The sequence below is a fragment of the Eretmochelys imbricata genome, chromosome 15 (assembly GCF_965152235.1).
Source record: "Eretmochelys imbricata isolate rEreImb1 chromosome 15, rEreImb1.hap1, whole genome shotgun sequence".
Taxonomy (NCBI): Eukaryota; Metazoa; Chordata; order Testudines; family Cheloniidae; genus Eretmochelys; species Eretmochelys imbricata.
Genome location: NC_135586.1, coordinates 21350573 through 21363824, shown reverse-complemented (window position 1 = coordinate 21363824; position 13252 = coordinate 21350573). Strand labels below are relative to the sequence as shown.

At 44.9% G+C, this 13252-nt stretch overlaps 1 protein-coding gene across 2 annotated transcripts; it reads left to right on the top strand.

Moving 5' to 3' along the window:
* Positions 1 to 6821: 6821 nt before the first annotated feature.
* RAN (RAN, member RAS oncogene family) lies at positions 6822 to 12872 on the top strand. Of its 2 annotated transcripts, XM_077834732.1 has the most exons (7): positions 6822 to 6970; positions 7772 to 7814; positions 8899 to 8983; positions 9066 to 9191; positions 10108 to 10295; positions 11045 to 11215; positions 11349 to 12872. In XM_077834732.1, the coding sequence occupies exons 2-7, from the start codon at positions 7779 to 7781 to the stop codon at positions 11391 to 11393; spliced, it is 651 nt and encodes a 216-aa protein (XP_077690858.1). In that variant the 5' UTR covers positions 6822 to 6970; positions 7772 to 7778; the 3' UTR covers positions 11394 to 12872. The 2 variants fall into 2 exon arrangements, with proteins under 2 accessions (XP_077690858.1, XP_077690857.1); XM_077834731.1 differs by lacking the exons at positions 6822 to 6970; positions 7772 to 7814 and having other exon boundaries at positions 8845 to 8983.
* Positions 12873 to 13252: the final 380 nt, after the last annotated feature.

Genomic DNA, 13252 nt, shown 5'->3' with positions numbered 1-13252 from the left:
AGATTAGTTGATGTACCCTCTGGAAGATGTCTGTGTAACCCTAATTGAGAATCACTGATCTGCACAACAATGAAACAGCCTGGCAGCCCAAGCCCCACAAGCCTGAGTTGGCTGGCATGGGCCAGCTGTGGGTGTTTAGTTGCTGTGTAAACATATCCTGATTTGGGTTTTGACCCAGTACTCTGATGTCTCATGTCCTGGGTGCTGACAGATGTGAACAACAACAAGACACAGCTGTTCTGTCTGTATACCATTACTGCCAGTTATGTACTGCCAGTTAAAAAAAATGTGTCAAATGAATCCAGTTTAATCCCTCCCACCCCCAGCATTGATGAAGCCTTTAGCTTCAGTTTTGAAACATCTAACATGTAGGTGCCTTGCTTCCTGATAGACTGCACAGTGATGGATTAGGTACCAGCCTCTTTATACAGTGAAAGGGGAGTGAGGTGGCTAAGACTGGAGTTCATAAAACCTAGCAAGTTTAGCTAGTGGGAAATTCTGAGGAGAGGGGTATCTAAACTCTGGACAGGTAGGAGGTGCCTTCCTCCACTTGAGATTCACATGAGTGAACCCTCACCTATATTTAGATGCCTAAGCCAGCTCAGCTCTTCCCACAAAATGAAGTGGTTTCCTTTTGTTCAGTGGTTATTGCACTCACCCAGGATGTGGGTTTAAATTCCCCCTACCTAATTCGTTGGGCCAGAAAGAGAGCCAGAATGACTCCAGGCCCAGCTCCAATGAATATTTGTAAGTATCTTACACAAAATGGAATAGCTCCAACAGGAGAGAATGAAAATAATCCAACCTATCTTACTTTAAAGCCTGGTGGTTAGGGCATCCTGATGGGAAAACTGGGTTCAAGTCCCTGCTCCAAATCAGGAAGAGTGCGGATTCAAAGCTGAGTCTCCCACATCCCAGGTGAGTGCTCTACCATTAGGCTAGAATGTGTAAGGGAGGGTGTGGCAGCATGTTTTGGGTGATGCCTGATCTAGTAGGTGGCATCTAGTCACACTTATTGGATCAGGCTAGATAGGTGAGAGAACACCTAGGTTAAGGATCTTGCTATGTCTTAGGGCATGTCTACACTTACCGTGGATCGATTTAGCGGGTCTAGTGAAGACCCGCTAAATCGACCACAGATCGCTTTCCCATTGACTCTGGTACTCCACTGAAACAAGAAGCCTAAGGTAAGTCGACGGGAGAGTTTTTCCCGTCAACCCAGTGTGGTGCAGACACCACAATAAGTCGACCTAAGCTATGTAGATGCAGTTGCGTAACTTAGGTCGACTTAACCCTGTAGTGTAGATCTGCCCCTGGGCACTGATTTGCTCAGCAGTGTCAGGATTTAGGCCGCTTTGCACATCCCCGCCAAAAGAAATTTAGGCACCTTTCTTATTGGCAGAAACTTAACTGCTCAGGAAATGTAGGTGCCCCCGAGGGTTAAACAGAAGCTGAGCATGGGAAATTTTGAGGATATAAATTTTGGGACTTAAATCTCTTTGCGGATCTAATGTGGGGACAGATTATCCTACAACTGCCTCCAGCAGGGTTCTCATTCAATCCTCTGAACCATCTAGAATTGGCCATTGTCAGAGACAAAATACTGGCCTAGACAGAGACTGAAGCAGTATGGCACTCTGTATGTTCCTATTCATAGACAAATGGTCTTCCTTTTCCAAATCCACACTACTGTATTTCTCTTCCTCCTCCTCCCTCCCCCCCCCCCCCCACCCAATCAGGCTATATCCATACGTAGAGATTCCCAGTTCTCTCAACTTGAAGTAGTGTGCTAACAATAACACAATGTAGCTGGGGTAGCACAGGAGGCATCTTGGGCTAGCAGCCCCGTGTATTTATCTCACTGGACTCCCTGCATATGTACTAGGTTAGCTAGCCCAACCTGCCACCCTGGCTCCACTGCTAATGTTAGCACACGAGAGCTAGTGCAGGTATGTAAGCTGGGAATCACACACCCCAGCTCCAAGTGCAGAGATAGCCTTAAGGAAGCCTTTCATGTTCTTTAGCTCTCTGTATGTATGACCTGACAAAATGTAATATATATATTTTAATACACCCAAAATTTTCTCTCTCTCTCTTTCTCTTTTTTATATATATATATAATCCTAAATCAACACATCTTCTGTGAACTAAGATCCTGAAATGTATTCACGGTATTTCTAAAGCATTTCAGATCACTGAATTAACTCAGAACATCATTCAATGATTCTGTTTGAAGTCAAACAACGTTTACTAATTACTCTGGACCAGTATTTAGAAACTCATAAAATCTGCATTTAACCACCATACAAATAAAGGTACAGACTGAAATGTTTTCTGTATTCTTGTTAAAAGCTGCTATAATGTTCATGCAATTTATTGTTATGGACTTCTGTTATTAAATACTTAGCTTCTACAGGCATACTTAGTTTTAAGGAAGAAAGATGTGACTCAAACGATCATTTGGTACAGGGGAGGAGTGCTTTATAAAGAATTCTGCTGTCCTGAAAGAATTTAAGGTGAAAAAAGCTATGTATACTGAATGTGATTAAAAAAATCTCTAAAACCAATTCCTTCTTGACCTCTAGAAGCAATGAGAAAAACTACTGTAGGGGAACAAGCTCTGTAATTCTTTACCAAAGGAAAACATCAGTAACACTTTGCATTTACAATACCATCTTAAATACATGGAAATGGCAACAAACAGTACAAGGCTTTTAAAACCTTGATCTTAAACTCAGTATACGTTATATGAAAACTATCCACATAGAAAACCAACAATAAATAATAGATTATGTTTAATTGCACAAAGGATCTGAAGCACTTAATAAATTATAGAAATGCTAAAGTGGTGCTATCTCTCAAGTAGGAATATGTCAACTAACTATTGCAAAGAATAGGACAAGAAGAGTATATTTTAGCCAAAGACCTATGGGAAAACCAATACACGTTTAAAAAGGTTGCTGTCGGATCTTTGACAATGGGCCTTTTGATGTCCATAAACTCAAGGAAAACCCCTTAAACTACATGGAAGTTAGTTTATGACTGGTAGAACTGATCCTGCTAAGCTTTGAATGTGGGAAATGGGCTGTCTCAAGCCTGGTCTACATCAGGAGTTGAGGTTGAATTTAGCAGCGTTAAATCGATTTAACCCTGCACCCATCCGCATGACGAAGCACTTTTTTTCGACTTGAAGGGCTCTTAAAATCAATTTCTTTACTCCACCCCTGACAAGGGGATTAGCGCTGAAATCGGCCTTGCCAGGTCGAATTTGGGGTAGTGTGGACGCAATTTGAGAGTATTAGCCTCCGGGAGCTATCCCAGAGTGCTCCATTGTGACCGCTCTGGACAGCACTCTCAACTCAGATGCACTGGCCAGGTAGACAGGAAAAGGCCCGTGAACTTTGAATCTCATTTCCTGTTTGGCCAGCGTGGCAAGCTGCAGGTGAGTGCAGAGCTCATCAGCAGAGGTGACCATGATGGAGTCCCAGAATCACAAAAGAGCTCCGGCATGGACCGAACGGGAGGTATGGGATCTGATCGCTATATGGGGAGAGGAATCCGTGCTATCAGAACTACGATCCAGTTTTCGAAATGCCAAAACATCTTTCAAAATCTCCCAGGACATAAAGGACAGAGGCCATAACAGGGACCCGAAGCAGTGCCACGTGAAACTTAAGGAGCTGAGGCAAGCCTACCAGAAAACCAGAGAGGCAAACGGCCGCTCCAGGTCAGAGCCCCAAACATGCCGCTTCTATGATGAGCTGCATGCCATTTTAGGGGGTTCAGCCAACACTACCCCAACCCTGTGCTTTGACTCCGTCAATGGAGTGGGAGGTAACACAGAAGCAGGTTTTGGGGACGAGGAAGATAGCTCACAGCAAGCAAGCGGAGAAACCGGTTTTCCCGACAGGAACTGTTTCTGACCCTGGACCTGGAGCCAGTACCCCCAAATCCACCTAAGGCTGCCTCCCGGACCTGCCAGGCGGAGAAGGGACTTCTGGTGAGTGTACCTTTTTAAATAGTATACATGGATTAAAAGCAAGCGTGATTAATGATTAATTTGCCCTGGCATTCGCCGCCAGTACAGCTACTGGAAAAGTCTGTTAATGTGTCCGGAGTGGAAATCCTCCAGGGACATCTCCATAAAGCTCTCCTGGATGTACTCCTAAAGCCTTTGCAAAAGGTTTCTGGGAAGGGCAGCCTTATTCCGTCCACCATGGTAGGACACTTTACCACTCCAGGCCAGTAGCACGTAGTCGGGAATCATTGTACAACAAAGCATTGCAGCTTATGTTTGCTGGCATTCAAACAACATCCATTCTTTATCTCCCTGTGTTATCCTCAGGAGAGTGATATCATTCATGGTCACCTGGTTGAAATAGGGTGCTTTTCTTAAGGGGACATTCAGAGGTGCCCGTTCCTGCTGGGCTGTTTGCCTGTGGCTGAACAGAAATGTTCCTTGCTGTTAGCTGTGCCGTGGGGGGAAGCAAGGTGCGACCTTGTAACGAAAGCACATGTGCTACGTATGTAATGTTAACAGCAAGGTTTACCGTGAAAGAGTGTACCCATTGTTCTAGAAAATGTGTCTTTCTAAATACCACTGTCCCCTTTTTTTTCTCCACCACCTGCATTTCAAGGATCACAGAATCTTCTCCTTCCCAGAGGCTAGCGAAGATTAGAAGGCGAAAAAAAAGCAGTTGCGATGAAATGTTCTCTGAGCTCATGCTGTCCTCCCACACTGACAGAGCACAGACGAATGCATGGAGGCAGACAATGTCAGAGTGCAGGAAAGCACAACATGAACGCGAGGAGAGGTGGCGGGCTGAAGAGAGTAAGTAGTGGGCTGAAGAGCGGGCTGAAGATGATAGGTGGCAGCAGCGTGATGACAGGAGACAGGATTCAATGCTGAGGCTGCTGGAGGATCAAACTAATATGCTCCAGCATATGGTTGAGCTGCAGGAAAGGCAGCTGGAGCACAGACCGCTGCTACAGCCCCTGTGTAACCAACCGCCCTCCTCCCCAAGTTCCATAGCCTTCTCACCCAGACGCCCAAGAACGCGGTGGGGGGGCCTCCAGCCACCCAGCCACTCCACCCCAGAGGATTGCCCAAGCAACAGAAGGCTGGCATTCAATAAGTTTTAAATTTTTTAAGTTTTAAAGTGCAGTGTGGCCTTGTCTTTCCCTCCTCCCCCACCCCTCCCGGGCTACCTTGGCAGTTATCCCACCATTTGTGTAATGAATTAATAAAGAATGCATGAATGTGAAGCAACGACTTTATTGCCTCTGCAAGTGGTGATCAAAGAGGGGAGGGGAGGGTGGTTCACTTACAGGGAAGTAGAGTGAACCAAGGGGACGGGGGTGTTTCATCAAAGAGAAACAAACAGAACTTTCACACATACCCTGGCCAGTCATGAAACTGGTTTTCACTGCTTCTCTGATGCGCAGTGCACCCTCCTGTGCTCTTCTAACCGCCCTGGTGTCTGGCTGCGTGTAACCAGCAGCCAGACGATTTGCCTCAACCTCCCACCCCACCATAAAGGTCTCCCCCTTACTCACAGATATTGTGGAGCGCACAGCAAGCAGTAATAACAGTGGGAATATTGGTTTTGCTGAGGTCTAAGTGAATCAGTAAACTGCACCAGCGCGCTTTTAAACGTCCAAATACACATTCTACCACCATTCTGCACTTGCTCAGCCTGCAGTTGAGCAGCTCCTGAGTACTGTCCAGGCTGCCTGTGTACGGCTTCATGAGCCATGGCATTAAGGGGTAGGCTGGGTCCCCAAGGATAACTATAGGCATTTCAACATCCCCAACGGTTATTTTCTGGTCTGGGAAGAAAGTCCCCTCCTGCAGCTTTTGAAACAGACCAGAGTTCCTGAAGACACGAGCATCATGTACCTTTCCCGGCCATCCCATGTTGATGTTGGTGAAATGTCCCTTGTGATCCACGGGTGCTTGCAGCACTATTGAAAAGTACCCCTTGCATTTTATGTACTCGCTGGCTTGGTGCTCTGGTGCCAAAATAGGGAAATGGGTTCCATCTATCACCCCACCACAGTTAGGGAATCCCACTGCAGCAAAGCCATCCACTATGACCTGCACATTTCCCAGACTCACTACTCTTGATAGCAGCAGATCTTTGATTGCGTTGGCTACTTGCATCACAGCAGCCCTCACATTAGATTTGCCCACTCCAAATTGATTCCTGACTGAGCGGTAGCTGCCTGGCGTTGCAAGCTTCCACAGGGCTAGTACCACTCGCTTCTCAACTGTGAGGGCTGCTCTCATCTTGGTATTCTTGCGCTTCAGGTCAGGCGAAAGCAAGTCACAAAGTTCCATGAAAGTGCTCTTAAGCATGCGAAAGTTTCTCAACCACTGGGAAGCATCCCAGAGCCACAACACTATGCGGTCACACCAGTTTGTGCTCGTTTTCTGGGCCCATTAGCACCATGATGCCCACATTGCTAGAGCCCATGCTTTGCGAGACCTCTGTGTCCGTGTCCTCATCATAAGGCAGGGGCGTGGAGCGGACGAAGTCATGGGGGGTGGGGAGTTGCACAGCGCGCGCAAACGGCGCACGCCCGCGTTCTGAGCACGGGCCACGAGCGAGCCCAGGACCAGAGCGAGCGTTCTACGTCACATCGCGTGGGCGGGGCGCGAGCGTCTTGATTCCCGCGTCTCTAGATCCGGAAGAGCGATTGATTCTCTTTTCGCTCTGTGCCGCTAACGTAGCGCTTGCGCGTGGTCTCCCAGCATTCCACCGGCAGTTAGAAAAACGCCTCCGGAAGCGGCGCGCGCTGTCAGAGGGAGGGAACTCACCGTCCACCCCTCCTATCACGTGACGCTAGACCACGCCCTCCTCTCACTGTGCCCGCGCGGCGTCGCACTCCGGGTATTTGAACCGCGCTTCCGCCATCTTTCCAGCGCCTAGTCACTGAGGGGAGCGACACCGAGAGACGTCTCGGGAAGGTAACGGGGCCAGGCCTCCTTCCTTTCCCCGTAGGGCTCGAGGGAAGTGGGTTGGGCTTAGGAAGGGATAGAGGGATGAGCGAGGGCGATGGTAGTCGCCGGTCGCTGCCTAGGAAGGGGGCTGGGGGGGAGGTGAGGCCTGGCTGGGGGCCGCTCCCGTCTCCTTTCTTTCGCGATGGGGTGTCTGGGCCCGCTCGCCAGATGAGGCGCGGCAGAGGCCTGGCTGGAGGAGCAGAGCAGGAGCCTGATGCGGCCTGGGCACCCGCGGGGGGGAGGGGAAGTGGCGCGCGCTGCTCTGTCATCGTGGCGCTGGGAGGCCGCGAGGCCCGTTGGAGGGGTGGGGGAGCGGCAGGCAGGTTGGGCCCCTCCGGAGTCCCAAGCCCGGGCCGACGCTTGATAGGTACCGAGATGGTCTCCCGTGAGCGGCGGGATGGTGGCGCGGAAGGAGGGAGCTGGGGCGGGCACCCCCGGGGGCGAGTCCAAGCTCATCTTCCCCGGGGGGCGCCTTGCAGGCCCCGTGGCTCAGGCCCCCCGTATGGAGCCCGGCGAAAGTGGGGTTCAGGCGGCTCCCTCTCTAGGATGGGGGCGGGGGCAAATGCGGCCGCCATTATCGCTCGTTCTCGCGCCCCATGCGGCGCGGCGCTTCCTGTCCCGATGAATGGGGCCGGGACCACGCGGGCAGTTGGCGGGCTGGGAGGAGCCCGGGCCCCTGCGCCGGAGGCGGCCGGTGAGCGCAGCGCAGAGCACCGGGCCCTGCGCTGTCTGGCGGGCTGAGCTCTCATGCTGCCATTTCTCCCGCAGACCCAGCATGGCCGCCCAAGGAGAGCCCCAAGTGCAGTTTAAGGTAAGGAGCTGGCGTTGTGCGGGCAGGTCTGACTCGCTGGCGCAGCTTCATGTATTCCTGGCTGGCGTTAGGGCAGCCGTGGGTTTGAAGCGGAGGTTTTTACTTTACTTACCATTGTACAGTAAGTTTTCACAGGCTAGGGCCTAGAGTGAATTTCCATTATGCCATGCATGTTAGCTGTTGTTCCTAATTCGAATTGTAGTTTGTTTAAACTTTTTAAATCGTTGTGGTGCACAACATAAAATCTAAGCCGATTATGAATTAAAAGTACTTCCAAATGCTTCCTCTCCCTAGTTCCTTTGTCACTTTTTTGCTCTGAGGTAGTCTCCTAACTTACCCCATTACTTTCCTGTGTTGTGTGGAAGTGTCAGATGGCAGGAAAAACTAATTTGAGGTAGTTTGCTGTTTAGTGCAGTGTTATAGCAAGGAGTCTGAGAGAGTGTGTATAAATCTTGGGTGTTTGTGGTTGTCTTCCTATTTTACACAAATTATTATTTAATGTCCTATTAAACACTAGGGAAGGTAAATAGTTTTTTCTTTTCTAAAAACTCAAATACTGTTGCATATTTCTTGGTTTGGACAATGCAAGTCAACTTCATGCTGTGGCTCTAATGTGCTTGTCCAACACTTGTAGTGTTTGAATTACAGGCACTGTAGGAGGGTCTTGTTAACTGATTCAATTTTTTAAAATTGAAATGGTTCTATACAACATTCTAAGATGATGTTCTTAAAGAACCTGCACTCTAAGGCCAAATCTAGAATGTTCTTTTATCTGGATTTAATAATCTGTAACTGATAGAACCAAATTTAACACTTATTTACATTGAAAGCTATATGGTGTTGCATAAGACAACTTGAAATTGAGGTAATGTCAAAGAATGAAATATATAACAAGCTGGCCATTAACTGATTTAGGTAGCTTATAATTAAAAAACGAAACCATGTAATCCCCCTACATGGAGAAAATTTATCGGATTGGTGTTTTAATTAAAAATTACCTAAAAGTGGTTAATAGGTGACAGTTATTTTATAAAGAGACTTTAAAATGTGTTGGCTTGATTTGTTTTCTGAAATCTTTCAACAGCTTGTCTTGGTTGGCGATGGTGGTACTGGTAAAACAACATTTGTAAAACGTCATTTGACTGGTGAATTTGAAAAGAAGTATGTAGGTATGTTTAAACACTTGGAGAATTCTAGTACTAGTTTCAAATATTACATAAGCAGTTTCTAAATTTAATGTTTTAATTACAGCTACACTGGGTGTTGAAGTCCATCCTCTGGTGTTCCACACTAACAGAGGCCCTATTAAATTTAACGTATGGGACACGGCTGGTCAGGAGAAATTTGGTGGTCTGCGGGATGGTTATTATATTCAGGGTAAGTGTAAAACTGCAGTATATTTACAGTAACTCCCCCATAACTTCACAGGGAGGGGTCAGAAATATGACAATAGTTGTACAAAAAAGAGCATCCCACCCTAAGCAAATTGTAGCCATGTCAGCATGAGGAAGTAGTCACACTATTCTGTATATTGTTTTCTAATAATCTGTGGAACTCTCCAGTAAAGTTAAATGGCATAACAAACTAATCAAGAAATCACTTGCCAGGCTTAAAGTGCCCCCTTAAAGAGAATTGGAAACTGCATTAAACAGGAGTTTTTCCCTTTAAATTTTTCTAAATTCCTTATGTATTTGACTCAGTTGAGTGTATTTAATTCTTTGCAGAACATCTTTAAAGAGTTTGTCCTCTTACCTGCCTTTAGAAATATGAGAGACAAAGTCTGGCCTCTTCGTTCTTTGAAAAGCTCCTTGGACTAGGGTGGGAGACAAGGTCATCCTGAGATACGTACCATAAGCTCTCAAGTAGCTCAAGGCCAGAATAGGTTGTCTGAGACAGGGTTACACCTATTTGAATCATGTTTTTGATAAATATTTGGGCAAATCAAACTTCTTGGGGAAGCCTCTGTGTGTGCCCTATCCACATAATACCAGGGTTTTCAATAGGATTACTTGCATGAATAAATTTACTGGGTGCCTTAGTGTTTGTAGGATTGGACCCTAAAATGTGAGCAGGCAAATAATCCTGGGCTGGCCTGAGGAACTCCTATATTCTTTTTGCTTATTAAGCAGGAGGTATCCTGACAGAATTCTTAGGCGGAAAATTAGAAGTGTGAAATAGAGTGGACGGATGGAGGGTTGTACTTACAGGAGGACCACCCATTCATATATCTTTCATCCAGCACTAGTATACATTTCAATAAATAAATAATATGAAAGCTTGAATTATCTTTCAGCTCAGTGTGCCATCATCATGTTTGATGTAACATCAAGAGTTACATACAAGAATGTACCTAACTGGCATAGAGATCTGGTACGAGTATGTGAAAACATCCCTATAGTGTTGTGTGGCAACAAAGTGGATATTAAGGACAGAAAAGTCAAGGCAAAGTCAATTGTCTTCCACAGGAAGAAGAATCTTCAGGTATGATGGCTGTCTGTTTTCAGGAATCTTACGTTTTGATTCTCGTCTATTGACCTAAACAGTACTATTGCAGCCCTTTTATTTTGAAGGTAAAATGCAATGCTGAGCACTTATGCATTTCTCATTACCAATGATAGTTAACTACAAATGCAGTAAAACATCAAATCGCTTCTTTTTTTCCATAAGAACAGAATTGAGGATCTTAACAATTGACTCAGATAGGAGGTTAAAGGTGCTATATTCCCTTCATTAGGACTAATATTGACTTCTGCCTGAGATGTAGGACCCTGACCTCAGTCTTGATATAAAGCTCTTCATCATTTGAAGAAGCTGATAACACAGTAAAAAGGGTAACGTAACATTCATTAGAATTTGATAAAAATTCAGAGCAGCCAAATGTGAACCTGTTCAGGGTGGAGCTCTTCACAAAGCCTTGTGCACTTAAGAAAAATAAAAACAGATTCTTATTAGAATAAAAATCAAGGTTTAGGTCCAGAAATCTGTTGCCTGGATAGACAACTGAAATGTCTTAACTTGCTTTTTTTGTTACGGGACTGTTTAGTGGCCTGTTTCTATCGTGTGCCAAACCACTTTAGCTTGGCAAAAATCACTGGGAGTAAAGCAGGTGAAGACCTTGCAGTTGAGATGCTGGTCAGAGCCAAACTTAGCTGTATAACAAGGTCTGACTTTCCAACAGTAGATGTGTTAACATATTTTGTGTGTGTATATATGACCGTTCTCTTTTGCAGTACTATGATATCTCAGCTAAGAGTAACTACAACTTTGAGAAGCCCTTCCTCTGGCTTGCCAGGAAGCTAATTGGAGATCCCAACTTGGAGTTTGTTGCCATGCCTGCTCTTGCACCCCCAGAGGTTGTTATGGACCCAGCATTGGCAGCACAGTATGAGCAAGACTTACAGGTAACTGCTCTAACAAAATGGTACAGAGTTGCAAATGTTTGTCCATTTCTCTAACACTGATGCCTGAGAAATCAACTGCTATAAGGAGTTCAAACTCTATAACTAGTTGTAAATATAACTTTCTCTGTTTCAGATTGCTCAGACCACTGCCCTGCCAGATGAAGATGATGACCTGTAAGGGATGAAGCTGGAGCCCAGCGTCAGAAGTCTAGTTTTATAGGCAACTGTCCTGTGATGTCAGTGGTGCAGCGTGTTTGCCACTTTATTATCTAGCTGAGCAGAACATGTGCTTAATCTTTGGGATGCTGAGAGATGAATGGGCTTCGGAGTGAATGTGGCAGTTTAAAAAAAAATTCCTTCATATTTTGGACCTGCATATCTAGCTGTTTTTTTGGACTGCAATTACTTCCCCCTTGAGTTTCAAATCTAACTAAGACTGCTGCAGTCACATCACAGTATTCAGTGGTAAATCTTGTTTGTTACTGTCATTCCCATTCCTTTTTTGTTTAGATCATAATAAAGTTGTATTTCAAATATCTAAACAAGTGAACTTTCATGCATTGCTAGGAGTAATTTAAATGTCTCCTATCCTTGAATAGATGCTAATATAGTATTGAATGTTAATTTGATTTTTCACACTTGGAATACGTATACAACAAGTAGTAAATTAAAAAGTAATCTAGTAAGCTCTTACAAGCTGCTCGAAGCCTGTCTGATTTAAACACTGACTTTTAAAACCTGAAGTGTAACTTAACTAGGGAAAACAAAAGCAGTGAACATCTGAGGGCTTGTCTACAGGTTAAAGTAATGTGTGCTTGGGGGGGATTAGTCTGCATAGACCATGCTTGTGCACACTAAAAGTTCCCTGGTGTACGCAACAGGGAACTTGAAATGTGTACAAGTATGGCTGACATGGGCCAACTACTGCATGTGTTAATATGCTTTTTAAAATCACCACCCCCTTGTGCACATTACCTTACCATGTAGACAGTCCCTGAAGGATTGGCAAGTGTAAATGGATTGAAACAAGTGTAAAATGCAAGTCTAAACCTGTTCCTAATAGCTGGATTTGAAATACAGATACTGCTTGCAGAGATTCTTTTTCTAGGAATACAGTACCAAGCTCAACCTCCATGCTGCCTTTAAAAAAAAAAAAAAAACTAAACAATTGCAAATCAGAACTGAAGATTGATCTATTAAAATGAACTTTGAAATTCAGAGGGCTCCATACTATAGCAACCAGAAACTAGTCATCAATATACCTGTTTATATTAAGTGATGTACAAATTATAGCAGAGCTAGTGTTCTGCTATAGTTAAGGCTGAGTGTTCCTCAGTGCATACAGTGAAATGGGCTCTTTGCTAAGCATTGTAACTCACTTTCCACTGAAGTTACAATTAGTTAAAACTTGAGTCAAATTCCATGCTTGACTGAACTACATAAATCTTTACCAAACCACACCAAGTTCTAAATTTGAAAATAGCTTATTGCAGCACAGATAGTGGAAAATGTCAACTTTAACACTAAACTTACTGGCACTTATACACACCAAAATGGAAGTTTTTAAGGGAAATAATTTTCAGTAGTGTTCAATTAAGTACATGAATCCATCAGTTTTGTATTTTTGGTTTCTTAATAAAGTGGAGCATTTCATTTATTCCTCAACTTGCATGTTTATGTACATAGTTATTACTGACAATGTTTTTTAAACTTGGATAATACCAACAACCTAAAGCACCCTTGTTACCAGCAACAAGTGGACTGTCATTGTCACATTTCCTTCCAAAAACATTGAGACATGATTAGTCAGATTTCTAATGGTCTAGATTCACTTTGGAAACTAGTTTACAAATAGTTATGGCTTAAGGGGAGGAGCTGAAAAGGTCCTTCACAGGCAGGATTAATGGTAACCTTATCGTTCTGTATTTAATTTTATCTGCAGTCAAGATACCCAGGTTCTCTTCTAAAGCTTCAGCTGGACTGGTCTTTTCAATAGCAAAGTCTGCTTGAATCAAACAGCCCCTGAACATAGGCTTC

Coding starts and splice junctions, on each gene's coding strand:
- RAN (XM_077834731.1), top strand. CDS start 8,860: ATGTGTTGGCTTGATTTGTTTTCTGAAATCTTTCAACAGCTTGTCTTG. Junction 9,192..10,107: donor GGATGGTTATTATATTCAGG/GTAAGTGTAAAA, acceptor ATTATCTTTCAG/CTCAGTGTGCCATCATCATG. Junction 10,296..11,044: donor ACAGGAAGAAGAATCTTCAG/GTATGATGGCTG, acceptor TCTCTTTTGCAG/TACTATGATATCTCAGCTAA.